The sequence below is a fragment of the Lissotriton helveticus genome, chromosome 1_1, assembly GCF_964261635.1.
Source record: "Lissotriton helveticus chromosome 1_1, aLisHel1.1, whole genome shotgun sequence".
NCBI classification, from domain to species: Eukaryota; Metazoa; Chordata; class Amphibia; order Caudata; family Salamandridae; genus Lissotriton; species Lissotriton helveticus.
The window spans coordinates 2,087,855,169-2,087,880,014 of NC_136057.1; the positions used below are offsets into that span (position 1 = coordinate 2,087,855,169).

The following is a 24,846-nucleotide window of genomic DNA, read 5'->3' on the forward strand; positions in this document are numbered from 1 at the left end:
ATAAAATAATACTGTAAGAGCATTGTATGGTTTCTAAACCATATATAAATACATACATAAATAACAGAGGCTAAAAGTACTCAACTGGTGCTTCTAAAATACGCCTACTCCGGTGAACCTAAGCTTAGTACAAGGGAAGAAGTAAGTGAGGTGTAGCATAAATGTAGTATTCTTTTGCCAAGAATCTGCCCAAGATTTCTTTAAGGGTCTAATCCGCTCCGTACCTTAGTTTAGAATGGAGAAGGCTGGTCTTGGGACTCTATTTCCCAACAACCCGCAAGGGTAGCTTGGAAACACTGGAGCTGGATTTCTCGGCCGGAGAAAAGACAGCGTCTCTCTCAGTGCGTCTGCTGGAGGGTCGGCTTCCTTCGGCACTTGCTGTAGCAGGCTGCGTCGGGCCAGTAGGTAGTCGAACTGCTCCAAACCACCGTTTGTTTGCTTGGGCAAGAGTGGGCATATTTATACCTTGAAAGTGCCTGGTTTGACGTATGGTTGGACATAATAACGTCATCAAAGAGTCTCAGTTCTTTGAAAACTCCATGAGTTCTTTGATAAATCAGTGCTCAAGCAAAGGGAAGTCCCTGACTGCTGAAGGCGGGTTTTTCCAAGAAATCGTTGTGGATTTTCGGAACAAGTGGAAGTAGCCCTGCCGTATTTGGACTGCATGAGCTATGCCTAAATATAGTTAGGATTTCTATGCCTATATAAGCATATAGTGATTTATACCTATCTAAGTGCATGAATCGGGAAACTTACAATAGGGTCCTAAGGTGTGCAGAAAGACTGCTGAAAAATTGCTGGATCCAGACTGACTTCTGGGGAGAATTCAAAGTTTAGGAATCTGCAGCAAAACTGTGTGTCAACCAGATAATACGTTACCAAAGGTAAGTAACTTGTTCATTAAAAACAACTCTTCTATTTACAACATTTGTGCTTTAAAGAACACAACAAGTATAAAGAGCAAATAAAACAATGGAAAACAAATTATGAAATGGTATGCAGGGTGAATGTCTGCATGCTAGTTATGTGCATGGTAGATTACTTTGTTAACATGTCTAAATTGCAACACAAAATAAAGGTATGGGTGGAAATATTTGCATATTAAAAACATGCGTGCTAAAGCAACTTGTTGTAATGTTGTACAACACAATGGGACTTCCATTGGTAGCACATGTGCACAAATCCCTTCATGCCTATTTGTGCACAATTTTGTAACGGATTTCATGCATAATGGGTCTAATCCATTTAATAAACAACTGAGATTATGGAAAAGATATATTGACGACATTCTGGTAATTTGAAGGAGGACAGGGAAAGAAGATTCATCTTTTTCCATGTGGCATAACCAGCTCAACCCCTTCCTAAGGTTTACAATGGCCAGGAGAAGGCATGAGATTTTGTTTATAGACCTCAAGAATGACCCAGTGGTAAGGACATTAAAAACAGAGGTATTCTACAAACCAACAGATAAGAGCAGCATGCTCCGTTAATAGAGATTACACCCACTCTCTTTTAAGGACCTTCTGGTAAGACAATTTTTTAGATGAGAGGTAACTGTACAGGCAGGAGCACATTCAAGCAACATGCTTAGCTATTGAGTAATAAGTTCTGGTAGAAGCATTATCCAGAAATAAATAGAGCAAAAGAGGGCAAGCAATAGCAGAGTCACTTTATATGACACATGAGAAACAACCAGTTAATACACCAATTTGTGTGTCCACTTATTGTCCTAATTCAAACCGGTTGAACAAATTAGTAAGCACTGGAATATCCTGACATATGGGAAGTGACAAATTGTAAGACCAATGTTTTCATTCAACTCGGGACATGACCTGGGGACAGAAGAGTACATATTTGCCGTATAAACCAAACACCAGACAAGAAAATTACCAGCCTTCAGAATATATTCACCCCCAAAAGACACTACCCATGTGGGGGATGTGGAGTGTGCAGGTTTAAAAAAAGATGTAAGGAGATTTATTTGGCATAGCCAGTTGGGTGACGATTAAAGATTAAATAGCCTTACGAACTTTAACATCGGTAGCGTGATTTACATGCTCAAATTCCCGTACTCACTAATTTATATTGGAATGACAATCCAAAGGATACAAGTGAGAATACATTAACACAGAAGCACTAAAATGCAGGAAGGCCAAATCAAAACTAACACAGCAATTTATTGAAAAGAGACATGCAGAAGATTGGATTAAATGGTACATCATTGAGGAATTAAGTTCTGATTCTACAAATATGACACCACTTAAAATATGAACAAAGATGGGTGTATAGGCTCAGAACAGATGGACACAGACTGAATGACGAGATACCATGGAAAAAATTGAACTAGCTGTATACCATAGCCCGCCTCCCACATTCTACCATAATGTTAGAGCATTCTGCTCTGCCACTGTGGAAGAACCAATGTCATATTACAGAGAAGTTTTTTTCTAATGTAGGCTGGATAGAAAATGGGTGCATTTCCATCACTGGACGCCGTTATACTATCGGGTACGCCAATGTAATCCGGGTGTCTTGAGAAAGTCCTCAACATCTGACTGATTTTGGATTTCTCTCTCTAAGATTATAACTGCCTGCGGGTGACTTGTCCAGTTTTCATGCACCAATGTAATTAAGGAGGCAAACACACTCCTGGAGGGAAATGCTTTTACTGAGGATAAGCGGTCTCCCCACCTTTTGCTAGTCCATCCTTAAAATATGGGTCACATTTTGATGGCAGACACTCATGGGGATTCTCCCATGATAATCACACTCCCTGATTGTGTTGCCCACTGTATACATTCTCAGAGGGCAACATTTACCCTCCAACATGATTAGTGGAAAAACCTACATGACTGGTGATGCCCGGATCATGTGGCCACAATGTCGGCGCCCACTTGAAATATGGGATGACGCCAATGTGGAGAAGTGTGGCTCAGGGGTTAGAGGCAGCAGACCCGGAAGCTGAGATCGGTCCTGGACCAGGGTTCAATTCCCCGCCTCGGCGGGTCTTGGGCTAAAAATTCCACGGACTCGATAATTCTCGCCCCGGTGCCTCCTCGACTCACGGGTTCACACTCTGCGACTCTGGGCAATAGCTTGCTTAATCTCCACAACGGCCCCTCGCGGCGGGATGCCTGACTTTCACCTTGTGGATACCCTGCTATCTCACAGGGGAATACCAGGAAGGGTTCCCTAAGCAAGCACCGGGAAACCCACTGTGGGTAGCTGTGCGCTATATAAGCTCAACTACATTTACATTTACATGTGGCTTAACTCTGTGTTCAGCTGTGATCAGGTGCAAGGTAGGTGCACTGCAGGTGCATCTCCTTGACGAAGTAAGTCTTTGGGGCCTATCTGTAACAGGGGTAAAAGAGAGAACCTACTCCACTGAATAAGAAACCAGCTTTCCAAGAACCAGGACATGGGGATATTGTTGGCTATATTTTCTCATGGGATGAGACTTTGCGTGAGATACGAGATAGGATTAACAGATAAGCGGGGATATCATGAACACGCTTTGGAACCATGATAATAGATGAGAAGATATATTGGTCATTATTAAATGTTATAAAACGAATACAAGAGGGGGTCTGAGGGAATGTTTACCGACCTTGCATTGCCATCATCCCTTATCACTATGAATACCAACAACTTGGATAACAATGGGTCAAAAAAAGAGAACTATCTAAAAACTATCTGTGTATCTTAGGGGTACAACCGCGAAATCTACTTAGAGTATAATGTGGTGAAATAATTATTCCCATCAGATCACCGACCAGTACCGCCCTGCATCATTTGGGATCCTTCACCCTGAAGGAAAGTGGTTTTACCCACAGTAGATTGGGCAGGTGGTAGCCTAATCTAATCACAGTATCTCAAATGTGAATGTAGTATATTCTGGCATCAGGGGGTGAACTGACTAGCAGTGCAAAATGTGAGACAAAGTAATAAGTGCTAAATGTAAAAAATGTTTAAAATTGGGTAGTGGAAATGGAAAACTGATTTTATTACATCCTACCCACTCCCAGACATTAAAAAACAGTGCATAGTAGTGTAAACAAATAACTACTTCAATTGGTGTATGGTAGACACGTTTCTGCAGTGGATTCGGAGCCTGTTGGTCAGAGATCCCTATTCCCAAGTCAGGGCAAGGGAGTCACACAACAAGATAACCCCTGCTCACCCTCTAGGTAACGTGGCGCGAGCAGCAAGGCTAAACTTGGAGGCGATGTAAGTTAAGTGTTTGCGCGCGCACCCCCAGCAACAACTCCCAAGGCCCACCGCAAAGGAAACTCCACACAAGGTTATATGAAAATAGCCTTTGTATTATAATAAATATACATTAGATAAAACACACATATTGTTACACTGTGCCAACAGGCACGGGTGGAATTTACAAGGGATTATGTAAAGGACAGGGCCACCTGGACCACTGTCAAGGGTATGCACTTTTAGAACTTAGCACTTGTAGAAATAATACTTTGTAGAAACAATACTCAGCACATAAATCATATAATTACTTTAGCATAAAAATAGCACATGTAGCACACAACCAGGACTTCCTGGTAAGGGGTAAACCCCTCCTACGTAACCCTAACCACTCTAGGAAAATCACGCAGGTAACTAGGACCTTAGTCTCAGGACCTATGGAAGGAAAAGCAATCACCTAAGCATAAACACCTAGCAAAGGGAAAGAAGCAAAACACATGATATATCCACACATTCAGGGGTGTAGCAATAACCATTGCGCCAAACTCACTTAAGTCACCACGTGTGACTGTCCCTAGGCCAACTGGCCTCTCTAGGGCTAGGACGCCCTGTGTCCCAAAGTCAGGGGGCCTAAACGTGGCAGTTACCCACAAAGTGCTGGGCAACTGGTGCAGGGAAAGTTAGGGCAACGTTGGAGCCTCGTGGGCTCAAGAACCACCACTGTGGCACTGCTGAGCCTCTCTGGGCTCTGGACAAGAACAAATGCGGGCAAGGAGCCTCTCTGGGCTCTGGAACAATGAACTGGGCACTCGAGCCTCTCAGGGCTCGCAAAACAAGAAAATGGCACCCTCAGAGCCTCTCTCAGGCTCTCACACACGACTGCCGCCTCACTGGGCAGTGGGGCCCCTCACGGGGGACCCTCGAACACTTGAAGAGCCTTCCTGGGCTCAAGAACACAGAACTGGCCTCGAGCCTCTCAGGGCTCGCGAAACAACCTATGGCCGGGAGCCTCTCGGGCTCGAAATATGCAGATTGCCCCCAGGAGCCTCGGGGCTCCTCAACACGGATGTGGGCCTCTGTGGAGTCCCTCACGTGGGACTCAGACTCAAATAAACAAATGTGGGCTCGTTGGAGTCCCTCTCGGGGGACTCTGGGCAAGGGCAGATGCTCCCAAGAGCCTCTCGGGCTCTAACTACCAAGGCGCGGCTTTCTGGGGTGGTGGGGGCCCCTCACGGGGGACCCGCGAACACGTGTGCACCCTGGTTTGGAGCCCCCCCCCCTCTGGGGGACTCGAGACGTCTGTAATGCCCCCTTGAAGCCCTTGTAGCTTCACTCTGAAAACTAGCGCGAGCTCGCGCTACCGGGAAGGGGGGGGCGCGGACACCGACAATGTGTCCCGGCGCCCCTCCCTTTCCTTCTGCCTCACTCACCGGGTGTCTCGCGGCGGCTCTGCTCCTTTGCTGGGGCCGCGGGCGGGGCTCCTCTTCACTCGGGAGCCTCGGCGAGACGTGGCAGGCTGCTCCCTGCCTCTCCGGTCCTCGGTCCTCCCCCGATGATGCGGCGGGAGGCTCGGCCGGCTGGGCCAATCCCAGCACGGCCTGGAGATGATGCTGCAGCCTCTTTTTCTCGGCCCGGTGCTGCGGCGGTGAACACACGGGGCAATGCCGGGTGGGCTCCGGCTTCTTAATAGCAAAGTACCACGGGGCAAAATAGAGGCGGCGAATGAGCGGGGTGGCACCCGCGCCACTGTGTCACCTCACGGGGTGAAAGGATGCCGGGTGGGCACCGGCTGGGCACACAAAGCGCTAGCAGCGCTAGCAACAAAGGAAAGGCGCTCCCAAGCGCCACAGGACAAGATAAAGCGCTCACAGCGCTATGGGCCAAATGAAGCGCTCTCAAGCGCTAGACAAGGGGTTTCAGCGCTCCCCAGCGCTGAAGGACAGAGCAGCGCTCTCAGTGCTATAGGCACAGCACAAGCTCCGGCAGGGGCTGGAGGCAGGCAGGGGGGCAAGGCTGGGCCCAGAGCCAGCACACTGGGTCTCCAGGCAGGGAGACAGTCCAAGTGGCGGTCCTCCTGGCCCCAGCAGCAGCAACAGCCCCCTCTGGCAGGATCAGAAAAGAGAACAACTTCTGTGGGGACCCAGCCCCATTTTTATACAGTAAATCCTTTGTCTGTAGGTGCAGGGTGGGGGCAGAACCAGTCGCAGCTGGTCTGTGAGCACTGTTGATGGGCTCAACCACCCTCTCTATTCACTGGCAGGGCTAGGGTCGTTAGACGCACCACAGAGGGGCGGAGCCAGCATTGTCAGGGGAAAACCCAGCCTCATTCAGGACACAGGTACACTCCTCCCCAGCCATCAGCATGCTAATCTCACATTCACCACCGGGCAGACCAACCCAGACTTCCTGGAACCAGGCTCACCAGCCAGTTCCAGCCAATCACACGCCAGCACCTTCACAGCACACCTGCATCAATGTCTAGAAGTAGCACTTCCCAACTAGACACATACAAGCCGCACATACCATCGTGCAGCATTCACTCTCACGAGTTCACACATACTAAACTCGAGCCTGCACTCCCCACGCATCAAGAACTACCAGGGACACACACATTCCCCATGCATTCCTATGGGAGGGCAGGCCAGCCATACTACACGCACGCACTTTACTCTGGGACACAGGGAAAAAGTGCGCAGAGACCCAAAAATCACTAACACAGGTCACATACCAAAAGCAAAAAGTTTAGGGTTGAACCTGCCAGAAGGGCCAAGTCCAACACAACCCCCTTCCAGCCAAAACGCAGGGCAGACCAATCACCACCGTGATGGGCTTCCCTGCTTGGGGCGATAAAACACGGACGCGGGCCCGCAACTGCAGGGACACCCTCCTGTTTTACGCCACGGTGAACCCCTGGGGATCCTTCTAAAACTACTGTAGGGACTAACTGGGCTACCCCACTGGTACTCTCCAGCTGCCCTCGGCCAGGACCAGGCCCTAGGCCACCCAGGAGCCACTGGATCCTGCCTACTCACAAAGTGGGGGGTAGTAACCCCAGGCACATAATAGCCACTCTCCACCCTTCCTGTCTGCGAGACAGGGCTAGACTGCCACTGGTTCTCCAGCCTAGGGTCTACAACCTCAGGTGGACCAGGAGTCTCGGGGAAGGCTCTCCTCCCCTTACCTCTTCTTCTAGGGTTCCTCCTCCCCCCGCGAGGGGGACACCTAGAACGCCATTCCAACCCAGGGTTTAACCCCTCAGGTTGCACCGGGGTCAGAGGTGGGCTCTCCCACCCTCTGCACCCCCTTCCAGAGTCCTGCTCCCTACCAACTGGGGCGGAACCTCTGGAAGAAGAACTGGTCAGGACGCTGCTTACAGACATCCTACCCTTCAGGTCAGGCGGATCCTGAACCTGGCCTCCCAACCTCTGGTCTAAAACCTTCGGTGGAAAAATTGCCTGGCACTCCAGGACTTCTGGGGATTCACACACCCTCCCCCTGAGGCTAACAAATGACACATCTGTTGTGTGACTGTCTGGCGCAGATCTCCCGTCCCCTGTCCACCTGACAGTGCGCGGAGATCCCCCAGACCAGAAGTGGCACCACCCAGGTCCCCCCAAGAAGATCTAGCCCAACTGGCTAGTCCCTGGTCCACTGGTGCATCCACTGGGAAACTCATCCCCCAATCACTCCTCACGCTGGACTCCTGTACCCTCCCTACCGGAGCGGTACTGCCAGACTCTAGAACCACAGGAGCTCTGGTTACAGACGCTCCAGGTCCTCTACTCACTAGGAGATCTTCCTCAAATGGGCTAACAGGACAGCCTAGGTCCCCAACCTGGTGTTCCCTCAAGAAACCATCCCGGTTCTGAGACAGGGCATCGGGCATCTGGGGACTCTCAGCCACCCACTGACTCCTGCTCCACTGAGCCAGGTAGTCAGCCTCTCCACCCCTCTCACTATACTGGGACCTAGCTGGGCTACACTGAGCCTCTTCCACCACGCTGGGCTGGAAGATACCTGAACCACTACTGTTGGAGTCACTCACCAATGACTCTAGAGAACCTCTAGCACTCTCCCAGCGCTCTGCTTCCTCAGCAAGCGCCCAAGGACTAAGGGATTCAGACTTCAACAGGTGCTGGCGCAACTCTGGACAAACAACACTGAGCAACTGCTCTTTGAGAAACATATTCACCACTCCGTCCACCTCATTGTCCGAGTTAGTCATCAGCCAATCCCACATTGCATCTGAACAGTCATCCACAAAATACCCCCAACTCTGGTGAGACAGTTTCCTACTGCCCCTGAATTTCAACCTTAACTCCTCCTCTTGGGAACAAGGGACCATACGTTGGGGACCGGGAAGGGGACTTCCTGCACTGAAGTCTAAATAGCTGCCACCACTGGACTCAACCCTCCCTGGGGGATCCAGAAAATTAAAACTGTGCTCAGGGAACAATCTACCCTCCTGAGCTAATCTCTCTCTGGCAAAGGCCCTCTCAGCCTCTGCAATCCGCTCCTGCACACCCAGCTGCGCCATCTCTCTGGCATGCTCTAACCTGAGCTTCTCCATAGCCAGCTGGTGCTCCCTCTCTTCCCTCCTATCCAACCACTCCTCTGGGGACAGGGAAAGGGATGGGGTGCTGCATCGGACACTGGACCCAGGAAGGGACTCCCTATCTATGGGGTCCTCGCTCTCTGCTGGCACCCAGTCACTGTCAAACTCACTCTCCACTTCAGACTCTTCGGGGCTCCCCTCAGACCCACCACCCTCATGGTGTGCGGCCCGGGCCCTCTCCCTCTCAGTGTGCTCACGCTCCCAGTCATCCTTCTGCCATAGGATCATGTTATCCCTAAGCTTGGACTGGGTGTCTAACTCACTCACTGGGATGTCTCTCTCCTCACAAAACCGTACCAACTCATGCACACTGTACTTAAACAGGCCACAGAGGTTAAAAGGAGATTCCATTTTAACAGGATGCTCACAGACACGTGCAACACAAGGGACCTTACAATCTGAAGTAAGAGTACACAATTCCAAGACTTCAACAATCTCCTTATCAAAGAGAACTCCTACTCATGCGTCCAGGAAAACACACCATTCATCCACACACACCCTCCCCTCGGATCGGTAAGGCAGTTTCTACCACCCCTGACTTCTCAACCTGACCAAAAGCGACACAGGTACCAAACTCTGGAAGCAGGGCGGGGGACAAATGTACTGAACACAATTATAAAATGACACTCTTCAGGAGAAGCAATAATGGAACTTCACCAAAAACAATAATCCCCAAAATGTGGTTATCTAAAAATGTAGAGCTTTGAAGTGCGGCCAGCTGCTACTGTGGTACAACGCAAACACAAATCCTTATCCCACCGCTGCCACCAATGTTGGAAACGGGACCCCCGGCTGGCCAGGGCTTTCGCCAAAGTCAGTCAGAGATCCCTATTCCCAAGTCAGGGCAAGGGAGTCACACAACAAGATAACCCCTGCTCACCCTCTAGGTAACGTGGCGCGAGCAGCAAGGCTAAACTTGGAGGCGATGTAAGTTAAGTGTTTGCGCGCGCACCCCCAGCAACAACTCCCAAGGCCCACCGCAAAGGAAACTCCACACAAGGTTATATGAAAATAGCCTTTGTATTATAATAAATATACATTAGATAAAACACACATATTGTTACACTGTGCCAACAGGCACGGGCGGAATTTACAAGGGATTATGTACAGGACAGGGCCACCTGGACCACTGTCAAGGGTATGCACTTTTAGAACTTAGCACTTGTAGAAATAATACTTTGTAGAAACAATACTCGGCACATAATCATATAATGACTTTAGCATAAAAATAGCACATGTAGCACACAACCAGGACTTCCTGGTAAGGGGTCCTCCTACGTAACCCTAACCACTCTAGGAAAATCACGCAGGTAACTAGGACCTTAGTCTCAGGACTTATGGAAGGAAAAGCAAACACCTTAGCATAAACACCTAGCAAAGGGAAAGAAGCAAAACACATGATGTATCCACACATTCAGGGGTGTAGCAATAACAATTGCGCCAAACTCACTTAAGTCACCACCTGTGACTGTCCCTAGGCCAACTGGCCTCTCTAGGGCTAGGACGCCCTGTGTCCCAAAGTCAGGGGGCCTAAACGTGGCAGTTGCCCACAAAGTGCTGGGCAACTGGTGCAGGGAAAGTTAGGGCAACGTTGGAGCCTCGTGGGCTCAAGAACCACTACTGTGGCACTGCTGAGCCTCTCTGGGCTCTGGACAAGAACAAATGCGGGCAAGGAGCCTCTCTGGGCTCGGGAACAATGAACTGGGCACTCGAGCCTCTCAGGGCTCGCAAAACAAGAAAATGGCACCCTCAGAGCCTCTCTCAGGCTCTCGCACACGACTGCTGCCTCACTGGGCAGTGGGGCCCCTCACGGGGGACCCTCGAACACTTGAAGAGCCTCCCTGGTCTCAAGAACACGGAACTGGCCTCGAGCCTCTCAGGGCTCGCGAAACAACCTATGGCCGGGAGCCTCTTGGGCTCGAAATATGCAGATTGCCCCCAGGAGCCTCAGGGCTCCTCAACACGGATGTGGGCCTCGGTGGAGTCCCTCACGGGGGACTCACTCAAATAAACAAATGTGGGCACGTTTGAGTCCCTCTCGGGGGACTCTGGGCAAGGGCAGATGCTCCCAAGAGCCTCTCGGGCTCTAACTACCAAGGCGCGGCTTTCTGGGGTGGTGGGGGCCCCTCACGGGGGACCCGCAAACACGTGTGCACCCTGGTTTGGAGTGTCCCCCCCCCCCCCCTCTGGGGACTCGAGACGTCGGTAATGCCCCCTTGAAGCCCTCGTGGCTTCACTCTGAAAACTAGCGCGAGCTCGCGCTACCGGGAAGGGGGGGGGCGGACACCGACAATGTGTCCCGACGCCCCTCCCTTTCCTTCTGCCTCACTCACTGGGTGTCTCGCGGCGGCTCTGCTCCTTTGCTGGGGCCGCGGGCGGGGCTCCTCTTCACTCGGGAGCCTTGGCGAGACGCGGCAGGCTGCTCCCTGCCTCTCCGGTCCTCCCCCGATGACGCGGCGGGAGGCTCGGCCGGCTGGGCCAATCCCAGCGCAGCCTGGAGATGACGCTGCAGCTTCTTTTTCTCGGCCCGGTGCTGCGGCGGTGAACACACCGGGCAATGCTGGGTGGGCTCCGGCTTCTTAATAGCAAAGTACCACGGGGCAAAATAGAGGCAGCAAATGAGCGGGGTGGCACCCGCGCGCCGCTGGGTCACCTCACGGGGTGAAAGGATGCCGGGTGGGCACCGGCTGGGCACACAAAGCGCTAGCAGCGCTAGCAACAAAGGAAAGGCGCTCCCAAGCGCCACAGGACAAGATAAAGCGCTCACAGCGCTATGGGCCAAATGAAGCGCTCTCAAGCGCTAGACAAGGGGTTTCAGCGCTCCCCAGCGCTGAAGGACAGAGAGCAGTGCTCTCAGTGCTATAGGCACAGCACAAGCTCCAGCAGGGGCTGGAGGCAGGCAGGGGGGCAAGGCTGGGCCCAGAGCCAGCACACTGGGTTTTCAGGCAGGGAGACAGTCCAAGTGGCGGTCCTCCTGGCCCCAGCAGCAGCAACAGCCCCCTCTGGCAGGATCAGAAAAGAGAACAACTTCTGTGGGGACCCAGCCCCATTTTTATACAGTAAATCCTTTGTCTGTAGGAGCAGGGTGGGGGCAGAACCAGTCGCAGCTGGTCTGTGAGCACTGTTGATGGGCTCAACCACCCTCTCTATTCACTGGCAGGGCTAGGGTCGTTAGACGCACCACAGGGGGGCGGAGCCAGCATTGTCAGGGGAAAACCCAGCCTCATTCAGGACACAGGTACACTCCTCCCCAGCCATCAGCATGCTAATCTCACATTCACCACCGGGCAGACCAACCCAGACTTCCTGGAGCCAGGCTCACCAGCTAGCTCCAGCCAATCACACGCCAGCACCTTCACAGCACACATACATCAATGTCTAGAAGTAGCACTTCCCAACTAGACACATACAAGCCGCACATACCATCGTGCAGCATTCACTCACGAGTTCACACATACTAAACTCGAGCCTGCACTACCCACGCATCAGGAACTACCAGGGACACACACATTCCCCATGCATTCCTATGGGAGGGCAGGCCAGTCATACTACACACACGCACTTTACTCTGGGACACAGGGAAAAAGTGCGCAGGGACCCAAAAATCACTAACACAGGTCACATACCAAAAGCAAAAAGTTTAGGGGTGAACCTGCCAGAAGGGCCAAGTCCAACAGTCTCCCTCCCTCTCCCTCCCTCTCCCTCCCTCCCTCTCCCTCCCTCCCTCTCCCTCCCTCCCTCTCCCTCCCTCCCTCTCCCTCCCTCTCCCTCCCTCTCCCTCCCTCCCTCTCCCTCCCTCCCTCTCCCTCCCTCTCCCTCCCTCTCCCTGCTTCTCCCTGCTTCTCCCTGCCTCTCCCTGCTCTCTCACTCTGACTCCCTCTCTCTACCTCTCTGTCTACCTCTCTCTCTCTGTCTACCTCTCTCTGTCTACCTCTCTCCCTCTCCCCTCCCTCCCTCCCTCTCTATCTCCCTCTCTATCTCCCTCCCTCTCCCTCCCTCTCCCTCCCTCTCCCTCCCTCCCCCTCCCTCGCCCTCTCCCTCCCTCGCCCTCCCCCTCCCTCTCCCTCTCTCTCTACCTCTCTGTCTCCCTCTCTCTCTACCTCTCCGTCTCCCTCTCTCACTCTGTCTCCCTCTCTCTCTGTCTACCTCTCTCTGCCTACCTCTCTCCCTCCCCCTCCCTCCCTCCCTCCCCCTCCCTCCCTCCCCCTCCCTCCCTCTCCCTCCCTCCTTCCCCCTCCCTCCCTCCCCTCCCTCCCTCTCCCTCCTTCCCTCCCCCTCCCTCCCTCCCCCTCCCTCCCCCTCCCTCCCCCTCCCTCTCCCTCCCTCTCCCTCCCTCTCCCTCCCTCTCCCTCCCTCTCCCTCCCTCCCTCTCCCTGCCTCTCACTCTGTCTCCCTCTCTCTCTCTACCTCTCCGTCTCCCTCTCTCTCGCTGTCTACCTCTCTGTCTACCTCTGTCTCCCTCTCTCTCTGTCTACCTCTCTCCCTCACTCTCCCTTCCTCCCTCTCCCTTCCTCCCTCTCCCTTCCTCCCTCTCCCTCCCTCTCCCTCTCCCTCCCTCTCCCTCCCTCCCTCCCCTCCCTCTCCCTCCCTCCCCTCCCTCTCCCTCCCTCCCTCCCCTCCCTCCCCTCCCTCTCCCTCCCTCCCTCCCCTCCCTCTCCCTCCCTCCCTCCCCTCCCTCTCCCTCTCCCTCCCTCCCTCTCCCTCCCTCTCCCTCCCTCTCCCCCTCCCTCCCTCCCTCCCTCTCCCTCCCTCTCCCTCCCTCTCCCTCCCTCTCCCTCCCTCTCCCTCCCTCTCCCTCCCTCTCCCTCCCTCTCCCTCCCTCTCCCTCCCTCTCCCTCCCTCTCCCTCCCTCTCCCTCCCTCTCCCTCCCTCTCCCTCCCTCTCCCTCCCTCTCCCTCCCTCTCCCTCCCTCTCCCTCTCCCTCCCTCTCCCTCTCCCTCTCCCTCTCCCTCCCTCTCCCTCTCCCTCTCTACCTCTCCGTCTCCCTCTCTCTCGCTGTCTACCTCTCTGTCTACCTCTGTCTCCCTCTCTCTCTGTCTACCTCTCTCCCTCACTCTCCCTTCCTCCCTCTCCCTTCCTCCCTCTCCCTTCCTCCCTCTCCCTCCCTCTCCCTCTCCCTCCCTCTCCCTCCCTCCCTCCCCTCCCTCTCCCTCCCTCCCCTCCCTCTCCCTCCCTCCCTCCCCTCCCTCCCCTCCCTCTCCCTCCCTCCCTCCCCTCCCTCTCCCTCCCTCCCTCCCCTCCCTCTCCCTCTCCCTCCCTCCCTCTCCCTCCCTCTCCCTCCCTCTCCCCCTCCCTCCCTCCCTCCCTCCCTCCCTCTCCCTCCCTCTCCCTCCCTCTCCCTCCCTCTCCCTCCCTCTCCCTCCCTCTCCCTCCCTCTCCCTCCCTCTCCCTCCCTCTCCCTCCCTCTCCCTCCCTCTCCCTCCCTCTCCCTCCCTCTCCCTCCCTCTCCCTCCCTCTCCCTCCCTCTCCCTCCCTCTCCCTCCCTCTCCCTCTCCCTCCCTCTCCCTCCCTCTCCCTCCCTCTCCCTCCCTCTCCCTCTCCCTCTCCCTCTCCCTCCCTCTCCCTCTCCCTCTCTACCTCTCCGTCTCCCTCCCTCTCTCTGTCTACCTCTCTGTCTGTCTCTCTCTCTCTGTCTACCTCTCTGTCTACCTCTCCCTCCCTCCCCCTCTCCCTCCCTCTCTCTGCCTCTCTCTGCCTCCCTCCCTCTCTCTCTCTACCTCTCCGTCTCCCTCTCTCTACCTCTCCCTCCCTCCCTCCCTCTCCCTCCCCCTCCCTCCCTCCCCTCCCTCTCCCCCTCCCTCCCTCACTCCCTCCCTCCCTCCCTCTCCCTCTCCCTCCCTCCCTCCCCTCCTTCTCCCTCTCCCTCCCTCCCTCCCTCTCTCCCCTCCCTCTCCCTCCCTCTCCCTCCCTCTCCCTCCCTCTCCCTTCCTCCCTCTCCCTCCCTCTCCCTTCCTCCCTCTCCCTCCCTCTCCCTTCCTCCCTCTCCCTCCCTCTCCCTCTCACTCTCCCTCCCTCTCCCTCTCCCTCCCTCTCCCTCCCTCTCCCTCCCTCCCTCCCTCCCTCTCCCTCCCTCTCCCTCCCTCCCTCCCTCCCTCTCCCTCCCTCTCCCTTTCCCTGCCTCCCTCCCTCTCTCTCTACCTCTCTGTCTCCCTCTCTCTCTCTCTGTCTACCTCTCCGTCTCCCTCTCCCTCCCTCTCCCTCCCTCTCCCTCCCCCTCCCTGCCTCTCACTCTGTCTCCCTCTCTACGTCTCCCTCTCCCTCTCTACGTCTCCCTCTCCCTCTCTACGTCTCCCTCTCCCTCTCTACGTCTCCCTCTCCCTCTCTACGTCTCCCTCTCCCTCTCTACGTCTCCCTCTCTACGTCTCCCTCTCCCTCTCTACGTCTCCCTCTCCCTCTCTACGTCTCCCTCTCTCTCTCTACGTCTCCCTCTCTCTCTCTACGTCTCCCTCTCTCTCTCTACGTCTCCCTCTCTCTCTCTACGTCTCCCTCTCTCTCTCTACGTCTCCCTCTCTCTCTCTACGTCTCCCTCTCTCTCTACGTCTCCCTCTCTCTCTCTACCTCTCCGTCTCCCTCTCCCTCTCTCCCTCTCCGCCTCCCTCTCCCTCTCCCTCCCTCTCCCTCTCCCTCCCTCTCCCTCTCCCTCCCTCTCTCTCCCTCCCTCTCTCTCCCTCCCTCTCTCTCCCTCCCTCTGCCTCTCACTTGGTCTCCCTCTCTCTCTCTGTCTACCTCTCTCTGTCTACCTCTCTCTGTCTACCCCTCCCCCTCCCTCCCTCTCCCTCTCCCTCCCTCCCTCCCTCTCCCTCTCCCTCTCCCTCCCTCTCTCTGCCTCTCCCTGCCTCTCTGCCTCTCCCTGCCTCTCTCTGCCTCTCCCTGCCTCTCTCTGCCTCTCTCTGCCTCTCTCTGCCTCTCACTCTGTCTCCCTCTCTCTGCCTCTCCGTCTCCCTCTCTCTGTCTACCTCTGTCTACCTCTCTGTCTCGGTCTCCCTCTCTCTCCCTCTCCCTCTCTCTCCCTCTCTCCCCCTCTCTCCCTCCCTCCCTCTCCCTCTCCCTCCCTCTCCCTCCCTCCCTCTCCCTCTCCCTCCCTCTCCCTCCCTCCCTCTCCCTCTCCCTCCCTCTCCCTCCCTCTCCCTCCCTCTCCCTCCCTCTCCCTCCCTCTCCCTCCCTCTCCCTCCCTCTCCCTCCCTCTCCCTCCCTCTCCCTCCCTCTCCCTCCCTCTCCCTCCCTCTCCCTCTCCCTCTCCCTCTCCCTCCCTCTCCCTCCCTCTCCCTCTCCCTCTCCCTCTCCCTCTCCCTCCCTCTCCCTCTCCCTCTCCCTCTCCCTCCCTCTCCCTCTCCCTCTCCCTCTCCCTCCCTCTCCCTCTCCCTCTCCCTCTCCCTCTCCCTCTCCCTCTCCCTCTCCCTCTCCCTCCCCCTCCCTCTCCCTCCCCCTCTCTCACTCTGCCTCTCTCACTCTGCCTCTCTCCCTCTGTCGCCCACCTCCCTCTGTCGCCCACCTCCCTCTTACTATATTCGCTGGTTCACAAAATTAGTTTTCATTCACAAAAAGATGGTATGCAATTTGCACCCACTTTTTGCAATTGGGAAATCCGTACATTAGGCCCTATAACATACTGAATTATATTGCATTTTTCATATATTACTCTCTCATTAAAAGTCCTCTATAACCCTTTAAGTGCTGCCGTCGGCCAACGGTCGTCACGGGCACTACCTCCCCAGTGCTGCGTGCGACCGTTGGACGTCCAAATCAGCACTGGAAAATGGACAGCGCAGCACTGGGGAGGTATATTTACAAGCTCCTAAGGTGTTAATACATTTTGTTATTTCTCAGCTCCTCCAAACGTGCTGGCAAGCAATACAACTTCTCTATTTTATGGCCTCCTCAGGACATGTCCATTCACCTTCTCCTTCATAACGTTAAGAGTTTTGCATTCTTGCACTAACTTTGCGGTGGTGTTTAAAGAACCCAATCTATTTATTTTTATCACCAGAGACAAATCGGGTGTAATCCAATTCATTCTAAATCATTAATCACATCTGCTTGTATGTTTAGTATACACGTATGCAAATTTCAATGCATGGGTCTTAAAATTGAAATTAAAATACTTATAAAGCGCACGACTACCAAGCGGTTTCTTGGCGCTGAGGATACACTTCCGTGGGAGAGGCAGGAGTAGGGCGCTAGTGTGGAAAGGCTGGTGTGAAAAAGAACGTCTTGAGAGCTTTCCGGAACTCAAGGTAGTTAGGGGAAGATCTGACGGTAAGGGGAAAGGTATTCCAGAGGGCTGGGGCGAGAGTATAGAACTTCATACCCCCCGACTTTTTTTCCTAAAGCGAGGAACAGAGCGAAGAGATTGGGAGGAAGAGTGCAGCTCTCTATTGGGAATGTAGGTCTTTATTTCAGAATTAATGAAGGCCGGAGCCGTGCCTGCTCGAGCCTGGAAGGTTATGCTGCCCATCTTGAAGAGAGCACGTTCCCGAATGGGGAGCCAGTGCAGGGCTTTGAGTAAGGGGGTAACATGGTGAGATTTCGGGAGATTGTGAACCAGTCGAGCGGCCTGATTTTGGACCAGTTGGAGCCGTCGAAGGTCATAGGCAGGGACACCAGTGTACAAAACGTTCCCATAGTCGAGGCGAGATATGACCAAGGCTAAAAGAATGAGCTTGAGAGCAGAAAAGGAAAAGAACCGTGATATTTTACAGATAGTGCGGAGGATCAGGAAGCAGGACGAAACAACTGAGCTGATCTGGGAGTGCAGGGTGAGGTGATCATCCAGTTTTATCCCTAAGGTTTTGACTGAGGAAGAGGGGGAAGGGGGAGGACCCAGGGAAGAGGGCCAAAACAAAGAGGTCCAGGGACTGGAGCTACCAGCTGTAAGGACCAGCTCGGGTCTCATTCGCACATACACCAAGGAAGTAGTCGGGCAGTAAATTACAGCAGGAATCTTCTCACTACTTGAAATGTGCTCTGTTAGTTCACTTAACAAAGGCACTCGAATTACCACAGTGGTGCGGCTCATCGCTGAGGTCTCCGCAGTCATCATATCCATCGCACACAAAGCTGACATTCAGACACTTCTCATCTGTCACCACACCCCAGCTTCCCGGGCACACACACAGCCGCACAGAGTACTTCGCAGGTCTTTAAAAGACCATTTACTTGTTAATGGGGCTTTGTTGTGAATCGCCCGGCACCCATAGAGCAGAGTGTCTTGGAGTCCGCGCTGCTGCGGCTGATTCCGAGACACTCTTTCAAAGGAATGCCTCCTAATTAGCAGCACTTATGTGCTAAGTGCTCTTAATACTGGTGTCATCCTGCGACACACCCACCATTTGCAGGGGACACAGTACTGTGTCGGGACACAGTTTGGAAAGCTCTGCTCTATACAATCATGTATTGCTCCTACTAATTAACACTCGATGTTACTTCACCATACAGCTATAAACCTACTGTTACTAAAGCCCTACCCCGCAAGCAAATAGAATTAGTACCTTCAAAACCCAAAAACAAACTCTTGCGCTTTAAACCATGAAATGCAAAAAGTAAAATAATAAAATCTAGATCATCCTCGTATCTTATCTATCCCACATGCAAGAAGCTAAAGTAAACCCGAGAAAGAACCCACATTAACAGTGAATCTGAAAAAACATTGTGTATAAAACATGTTCCGTGGTGCAATGACCAACCAAAAAAGTGAAATTGCTCCAAATAACGAGGAAATTAAAGTAAGCTTGCAAACACACAATTGCTCCTCACAACCAGAGACTGTGATGTACCAATTCTACATCTAAAGAAAGGTGTTCGCAACTGTTGAAGTAACAAAGTATCTTACGATGCATCCAAAAGAAACGCCATCAAACTTAAACGCAGCCACCACCGTGTGACCCCGCCATTGTCCTTCTTATACAAGCATACTGCCTCTGCTTTTTAAGCTTTGTGTCTGCTTTTACATTTATGGAGTTTCTTTTGGAAGCACCATAGGCTACATTGAGTGTTAATTAGTTGGGGCAATACATGATTGTATAGTGATGATATAATGGGATCCTTCTTTTTAATTCTTATGTTGGGTACCCCTGAAGAAGAGTGTTCTTGAAATGCATTGGGTTTACTTTTACTATTGGTGAAAGTCACACTGTCGTAAGTAAAGGAATATTAATAAAATGGTAATGTCTGTTTCATCTTGGTTAAACGGGAAGAAAATGGACAAGATTGGGGGTTGTATAGAGTGACACTCCTCATGTGCTAGAAACATGGATATGAAGTCAGTAAATGGTGTCAAAAGTTGGATTGTCTGTTGTATCTAACAGTGTAACATCAGATGGTTTATGCATATATGTTTGACTTTGTAGGATGCGAGTTTCCATGAAGCAGAGTTTTGTGTGTGTATTTTGACCATGACTGCTAGACTTCCAACTTTCTGATCTAGTCTTTTGTTTGTTGGGGTTGAAATTCTCTTAACACCTGGTCAGCAAATGCGATTTTACAGTTTGTGGTTAGCCTTTCCTCTGTGAAGAGTCCGTCCAGATTTGTTGTGTGAGATGGTGTTTTCTGACCGCTGATCTGATGTTCCAAAAGATGTATGGGAAGATTTGCATCGTTGAGGGGTATTATAATTGTCTTTTTAAAAAAAATAATAATAATAATTCTCTACATTCTATTTTTCAGCACTTCAAGAACCGTGTCGGTGAAACGAGTTATGTCGGACAGCAAACCAAATTGGAATGGAAGAGAATTTATAAACTTGAATTAAAGGGCACTGGACATCTTCTCCACGTGACCGCTACAGTTTGTTCTGTGATACACAAGCACTTGCACAAACACCATAAAAGCATTTACCAAATTTTGTAGTGCTTGAAACTTCATCAAGCAAATGATTCATGGAATGTATTTTAAGATTATTTATTTTCAGTTGACCTTAGTATGTAAAATGCGAATTTATGCTCGTCTTCGGTGACATTTCAAAACGAAACAGTGAATATTTTTGTAGTTCTTAATAAGGTCATTTTAATGCAATGAGTTATCGAACTTTAGGCAGGTTAAGGATTATAACTTGAAGCTTTGTATAGTATATAATAGACGCACAATTTCTGAAATGTATACAGGGCCTTCTGACTTTTGACTGTTGTAATATCAATGTCAAATACGTTGAAACCTTTGCCTATTTAAATTATGTTTTGTAGATTGTAAGTACATTTTATATATAAATATGTTTTGTAGCGATTTAGGTATTTTGTAATGAAAATTGGCGTTGCACAAATTATGCATAGTTTATTTTATTGAACATTAATCATAGTGTTTGAAATGCTTTCTTGCTGGGATTTACTGTGAAAAGAAACTATGCCAATAATGTATGGACTTTTTCTGTTGAAATCAGCACTGTCGATAGTTTCAACTCCCTACAATGATTTCATTTATCAGATGTGCCTCCTCTTAAGTCTCAAGTGAGATGACTGAGGCCGATCAAGGCATTAAGCATATTTTTCCGAATTGTTGTTGGTGGATGGACTTGCATTGCACTGCCAAATTACCTGTGCAGGCTTAGGTAAATCTAGGGCTGGACTTATGTTTTTTTTTTACATTTCTAAAACTAAAGTTTACATTTTCAGAAAGTGCACATCATATTTGAAGTAATTGTCTAATTTGTAGAACTGCTCATTTAATTGGTGGGCAATTTGAAAAATAAAGGACGATAACATGAATGCAAACCTTCTGAATTACACAAAAGGTGAATGCTCTAAAGACTGAGCCACACCTCGGAGAAAACCAGTATACTGCACCATACCAGAATGCATTCTTGCAATGGTTGAGAATTGAACACACTTTTTGCTAGGCTTGATGTTGTGATGAAAGCATAGAGCTGGAATTGGTCATAGAGCAATATCCAGATGCTTTTGTGGGATGTCCTATTCTTCTGAGTTTCATGAGTAGATCTGGTTTAATTCTTTTCTTTATGAAGGATTGAATTTTCCTCGAATAGTTAACTTTAAAATGAGAACTAGGAATGTCTTGTGTTCCTTGAACACTTTGTTGACCTTTTTTTATTGTGGATGCGTTTAACTAGAATTATTTATTTTCAAATGGGGAATTTATATTCATATTTGGAATATACGTCTAAAACGGATACTTTTATGGGCTTAATAGTGTAAGCATATTCTCTTTGGAGAATAAAATCCTCAGGGAAACAACAAATTCCCTTTAATTTCTCGAGTGGTGCCTTTAAATGAATATTCATTCAGATTGCTTGTACGTTGTGGCATTTTGCTAGTTAGTATTATTCCTGCGAATACCACATTCTTTTTGAAAGCAGTTAGATCGGTCTGTTAAACGCGATACATGGCTGTCCGCCTGTTTTCTTCCCTCGGCACCAGAGTACCATCATGTTAGTGCAACTGGAAGTTTCACTACTCTTGAAATATCGGTTTTCGATTGGTTACCCTGAAGAGCCTGTTTGGCTGCCTTTCTTAGTGTAGGGTATGTCAATGTTTAGGAAAGCTACTTTCAGTGGTTTCGACCGCGTGCTTTAAAGTTATGATAATTTTATTTGAGTTCATGCTGCTTGGCATCGGATATTGCCTCCCGTGTGACAAATCCCATATTTTATTCAGATTTCCTGTGGTGTAAACTGATATAAAAACTGAGTGAGGTGTTTATTCACGTGATTTGCAAAAGTTGCCAGTGTTTCATGTTTTTTGTTTTCAAAACAACTGTGGAATATCGTGTCATTTTTTTTTATTTAATTCTGTTAATTGTGAAGTTTAGTTGTCTCAAAATGTTATATGTAAATTTGTTTTGTTATAATAAATTGCTACGACGTGCTGCTTCCTCATTTGAATACTGTGAAATGTATTTATATATATATATATATATATATATATATATATATATATATATATTTTTTTTTTTTTTATTTATTTGTGTCTATCTTAAGCAACGTTTCGGTCTAGCAAATTGAAATGGATGTAAAGAAAGAATTCCCAATTTCATGTCACAATTTCCATTGGCTCAAACCCGTTGCACCAATGTAAACTTTTATTTGAACCGTAACCCTCTGTCTCGCCTCTAACCCTTAGGATAAGAAAGAGGAAAAGACGAACATCATAGCTTACTCATACAGCACCTTTGGTCCCCTTCTCTTAAAGTATAACTTGAGTGATAATCCATAACATCTAACCAGCCAAGCTCTAGATATTCCACAAGTGTAACATCCCAGCTAAGCATAACATCTGTGACCTAGGTACAGTATATCTGTAACTAGACAGATCCACAAATTGTGCTCATAACACTAATTTTGGAATTAGTCTTTCTTTTGTTTATTTACTATGCTTCCAGGGCCGGACTGGCTACCGGGCAGTTGTGTGTCCTGCCGAGCAGGGGGATGATTTCTCTGTGGTGTGGGCTTATTTTGTTGATGGGGACGTGCGTGCGCTTTGAAATAAAAAAAGCAAAACGAATTTCGTTTTGCACACACATGTCCCCATCAACGAAATCATGCTTCCACCTGCAAGAAACAGTTTTTTGTTTGTGGACCCACATAATGTCGGTCTTGGTGTCTCACAGACCTCAAAGTCCTAAAAATGTTATCAGACTTGCATGTCTAGTGACTTGAATAATCTACTCGACCTTACTGTAATGTTCTTGCCACACAAACTGTTCACAAATTGTGTGATCCTAGGCAAAAAAAAATATTTCACAGTGACTCCATTTTATCATTATCACATAGGAGAGCACCCTTACAGGAAGCTGGCTCTCTATATAGTGCACTAAAACGAAGTACACTGTATAGAGAGTCCAGTGAGACCCATATTGATACAGAGGCAAAAATAGATAATACTAACGCTCCATTTGTGGTAGTGTGGGCGTGCAGTTAGGCTTATCAGAGGGTAGTGCTAAGCATTTGTTGTACTCACAGAGGCAATCAATGAGACACACCAGAATAAATCCGAGACCAATTTGCAAAAAATATCACAGATTTATATATCATTTTTTTAGACCAAGAACTTTGTTCTAAGGTAAGTACCTTTTTAAGGTATGACGTTTCAAAGTTCGCAAAATGACACTCTTGTGCGCAACTGCACACCATAGAGGTCTACGGGAGAAAATAGGTAAATGCATATAAAAGCACACAGTTGGAACTCGAGGTTCACCTTCTGGATTTAGGTAAGTAGCAAGGCCAGGTCCAATATTCCACCAGCGAATTGTCCGGAGCGCCCCAGATTTGTCCGGGAGCAGAGTGCTGACATTTTTGGTAGTATGTCATATGGAGAAGGGGACCACCAGAAACCACACAGCGCAAGAGGACTTAAAGGTAAGATCTGATAGACCTCTAGCCGCAGATTATTTACCTGTGAACTTCCAGGCGTCCGGCTGGATCCGGAAGATTTTCACAGGGGTACTTCTGTGCACCTGTAGGTGGCATCAGTCGACTCCGCGTGACATTGTTGAGTTTGTCATTGTGACGTCCGCGCTGTCACTATAACCGCCACTCCAGTGTGCTGATGTCTGTTCTTTTCCTTCCGGCCCAGCCAGCACTGATCCGTTGAAGAGAGCTACCCCCTGTCATTTTTGGACTGACTTTTGTTCGACATTTGTGTTCCTCTTTGGTGTGTAGGATGTCATCCAAGAAGACTTCTCGCAGCCAGCTTCCAGCACCGTAAATGTAGTCTTGTCAACCTCAATCCCGTTCCAGGTCTCGGTCGAGAGGAAGGTCTGAGCACCGTTCAGGTGAATCTAAAATCCTCTACGTCGAAGTCAGGTAAGAGGCACCACGGAAAACACAAGAAGTCGAAGCGTGTGACAGAATTTTGGGAAGATGATCTTTTCTTCGGCCAGTCTTGGATTGCGGTTAGTGAACAAACAATCCTTTATGGTTGTTATTCCCATTCTACATGGGACACGATTGTGCAAGTGCTGCCTGGAGTTTCAAAGGAGGACTGAGCTCTACTCTGCAAGCTATTACAGACAGGAGAGATGCAGAAAAGTTAGCCATCAGATGTGGCTTGGACACGACCGACTCGCTGGGTAGAGCGATTTCCACAACGGTGGCTGTCAGTCACTGAGCTGGGCAGAGAACGCCTGGCTTTTCGGGGGATGTCCAAGACAACCTCATGGACATGCCCTTTGATGGCTCCTGTCTCTTCGAAGACCAGGCAGATGCCACCCTTGAGTGTTTCTAGGACTCGTGGGCCGTCACGGGATCTAGGTGTCTGGGTTGATTCGGCCCTCAACTTTCAGTCTCAAACCATGAAAGTTACAGGGACTTGCTTTGGCATACTTTGGGGGAACAAACCGCTGCTTGGGTTTTTCGACCCGTCCATCAGGCAAATGATTATTCAGGCCTCCATCTTGTCAAGACTGCGCTATGCCAATGTACTTTATTTAGGGGTAAACAAGACCGAAACCCTGAGACTACAGTGAGTTCAAAACGCTGCAGCTAGAACCCCTCTGGGCCTCCCTAGAACCTGCCCCACCTCTAGGGCAATTTGTCGGCTACATTGGCTGCCTGTTGCCAGCCGAGTGGAATATAAGGTCCTTTGTATTGCGTTCAAAATTCTGAAATCCTCCTCTCCTGGCATTCTGTCAAACTTGCTCTCATTCTATTCTCCTTCGTGCCATCTTCGCTCAATGGGACATCTGGCGACAGTTCCTCGAATGAGGAGGGCGCAATCGGGCTGGTGCTCCTTCCGTTTACTGGAGTGCCAAGCTTTGGAACGCCTTGCCATTGTCCATTTGTGCCATGAATAACTACTTGGCCTTTCGTATGGCCATCAAAACTCATCTTTTCCCCTCACTCTAGTGCCTCTTTTTGGTTACCAGCCTCCATGTTTGGCTTCAGCGATGGGACGGTTCTTTGCTGAGTCAGCTGTGCGCTATACAAAAAGTGCTAACATAACCACAACATCCCATCCGGCACCCGCTTTTCTCCTTTTGTGGCTACGGAAGGGGCTACCAACTAGGCCAACCCTATTTCAGCCAGAGGGCCCACAAGCTGTGCAGCCTCTGCGGGGCCGTGGACACAGTTCAGCCCA

General features: G+C 50.4%; 1 protein-coding gene across 5 annotated transcripts in view; it reads left to right on the forward strand.

Moving 5' to 3' along the window:
- The window catches only part of SSX2IP (SSX family member 2 interacting protein), a 472,212-nt gene extending 450,565 nt beyond the window's left edge, over positions 1-21,647 (forward strand). For all 5 annotated transcript variants that reach the window (XM_078645587.1, XM_078645605.1, XM_078645619.1 and 2 more), the window contains one exon: positions 19,487-21,647. In XM_078645587.1, coding sequence (XP_078501713.1) covers positions 19,487-19,571 — 85 coding nt within the window. In that variant the 3' untranslated portion in view covers positions 19,572-21,647. The remainder of the gene's footprint in view (positions 1-19,486) is intronic.
- The last annotated feature ends 3,199 nt before the right edge of the window (positions 21,648-24,846 follow it).